General features: G+C 41.3%; 1 protein-coding gene across 1 annotated transcript; it reads right to left on the bottom strand.

Annotated features, from left to right (window-relative positions):
- Window positions 1-270: 270 nt before the first annotated feature.
- LOC106842259 (olfactory receptor-like protein OLF3) lies at window positions 271-1224 on the bottom strand. Its single transcript, XM_014858658.3, has one exon. The coding sequence runs from the start codon at window positions 1222-1224 to the stop codon at window positions 271-273; it is 954 nt and encodes a 317-aa protein (XP_014714144.3).
- Between the last annotated feature and the right edge of the window lie 1521 nt (window positions 1225-2745).

The following is a 2745-nucleotide window of genomic DNA, read 5'->3' as shown; positions in this document are numbered from 1 at the left end:
TTACTCTCAGGCCATATGAATGGAGATTGAGTAAGGCTGGAAAGATCTGCTACAGCAGTTCTTAGCTCCACCGAACATGCTGCTGTGACATAGCACCTCCACATTCAATACCCCAACCCAACCACTCAGCCTCCTACCCAGCATCACCAGTACATGTTTCCTCATCTTGTTCCTGGTTGCCAGGACAATGCAGATGATGCCCGTCATTTCTGAACTGAGTGGGAGAACACACAGGCAAAGCTCTTTTCTCTAAGTGACACTCATGGTTCATCAACTTGCCAATTTTGACGTTAATCCAGATAATTGTCCTAATAGTTTCTCACAGGCTCCCTTCACCTCCTTATTCCTAAAACTATAAATCATGGGATTCAGCATGGGCATCGAAATGGCATAGAAGAGAGAGATCAACTTCTCCTGAAGGACAGAGGGGCTGGAATGGGGCTGGATGTAAGTGAAAATGGCCATGCCATAGCACAGGACAACCACTGTGAGGTGAGAGGCACAGGTTTGAAAGGCTTTCTTCCTGCCCAGTATGGACTGGATCTTTAGGATGGTGGAGATGATCTTGATGTAGGACAAGAGAACCAGACATAAAGATGTCATCAGCAGCACAATGCTAGAAACCATGATTGCAACCTCATTGGAAGAGGTGTCCACAGAGGCCAGTCTGACCACAGCTAGGATTTCACAGGATGTGTGATCAATAAACTTGTCTGTGCCCATGGGCAGCTGAAAGGTGATGGTAGTATGCATGAGAGAGTTGATGGAGCCACTGACCCAGGATGTGATGGCCAACCTAGTGCAGAGCCCTCCATGCATGATGACCGAGTATCTCAGAGGGTCACACACAGCCACATATCGGTCATAGGCCATTACTGCCAGTAGAACAAACTCAATCCCACCCAAGCTGAGAGAGAAAAATAACTGGACTGCACAGCTCACATAAGGGATTACTTTATGTTCTACAAGAAGATGTGCCAGCAGCTGAGGAACAATGCTTGTGGCATAAGAGACATCAACAAGGGAGAGGTTGATGAGAAAGAAATACATGGGGGTGTGGAGTCTGCTGTCCAGTCTGATCAGAAGGACAATGAGGAAGTTCCCCAGCACTGTCACCAGGTATGTGGTCAAGAACAAGAGGAAGAGAAAGACCTGAGTGTCGCAGTCACTGGAGAGGCCAAGGAGAATAAATTCTCCCACACATGACTTGTTATCTGTTCCCATTGAAAAATGTAAGGATTATTAGTCTGCAGAGAAAGTCAGAAATAACAGAAATTGTTAAATCAAAGAATTATAAAAGTAACTTTTTATCTATACATACTGTATACAACTGGCCAGCCTTAGTCAGGTGTTTCAGATCATTTATGGGCAAAGATGACAGGCTTTATCCTGACATACGTTATGTCTTCTCTGTATCAGAGAACAGGCCAGTGCCTTCATAAGGACATGTGTGGTCTCAGGGAGATAGTCAAAGCCTGCAGATAATGCAGTGCAATTTTAGGAGCTCTACATCTTTATGAACTTACCTCAGATTCTAGGGCAAGGAGAGGACAGTGGATGACAATGGCAGGCCAAATGATAAACAATGAAGAATAACCTGGTTGGAATGTTAAAAGAAAAGAAGTCACCTTAAAAATGTCACTTAGACCCACAATGATGAAACGGATAAGTCTATTACAAAAGGAAAGACTGAGAGGAGAGAGAGACTTGTGGAAAGATCTGGAATCAGAGAATCTAGATTTGGCATCTGATTTTATTTAGCAACTATATGATTGTGGTTTAGTGAAAAACTTTTATCTATGAAATAGATAATGTTATACTACCCACAGGTACATTTATGCCTAAATGTAGGAAACTTATGGGAAAAGCACTGTGCGAATTGTTACTAGCAGTTGTACTGTAGTAGTATGAGTATTAATAGTAACACAACCTCTGCCTTGGGGTAGATAAAGTAGCAAATGTGATTTTCCCATGTTTTCACTACACAAATTCAGACCCAAGTAAAACTGGAGGGAAGCTTTAATGAATCTGAGAACTTAGGGATTAATGGGACACTTTGAAGGTTTTTGGTCATTTCCACAGCCTCTGGTCCTTTTGGTGTTTTTGATAGATTTTGGTCTCTGCAGTCTTTAGTGGGATGAAATGAGGAAGGGAAATTAAAATTGTATCTTGCTCTTTTTATTTTTTTCTTTTCAATTTACTGCTATTAATAATCCACCACTCGTATATGGTCTCAAACAAAGCAAAGCAGAGCATGGGTGCTGAGACATTCTCGATACAAGAGAGGAAGGGCAAGCACGTGTTTAAGGAGCCTTCTTCATAGTCCAAGCCAGAAAAGAAAGAAAGAATTCATGTAGATTTACAATGGAATGGAGTTTCCTGTTTGCTTTCTTTTGCTCTAATATGTTATAAAATCAATTTTGAATACTAAATAGAAATAGTTTAAATTTTAAAAACTATCTGAAGCACTGACTAATTCTTATTATTTCTCCATGCCTGCTTATTCACTAACTTCCTTTTCTTGCAGTGCACAAAATAAGAGAAAGTAGGAGCTAAAGGAGGCAACAGGGATTGATGGCAGAAACAGAGCTGATTGCCTCATCCCAGAACTCATACAGGGCCCAGATTAGGGTCTCTGAGCAGAAAGGTCAAGACTATCTATGTTTAACACTCTTACTTCTTAAAGGACAAAACAAAACAAGTAGTTCCAGAAATGCCCTTCTCATTCATGATTCAGACAATTTC

This window comes from Equus asinus, chromosome 1, assembly GCF_041296235.1.
Source record: "Equus asinus isolate D_3611 breed Donkey chromosome 1, EquAss-T2T_v2, whole genome shotgun sequence".
Taxonomy (NCBI): domain Eukaryota; kingdom Metazoa; phylum Chordata; class Mammalia; order Perissodactyla; family Equidae; genus Equus; species Equus asinus.
Note: the sequence above shows the minus strand (reverse complement) of the source record. Positions and strands in the feature narration are given on the sequence as shown.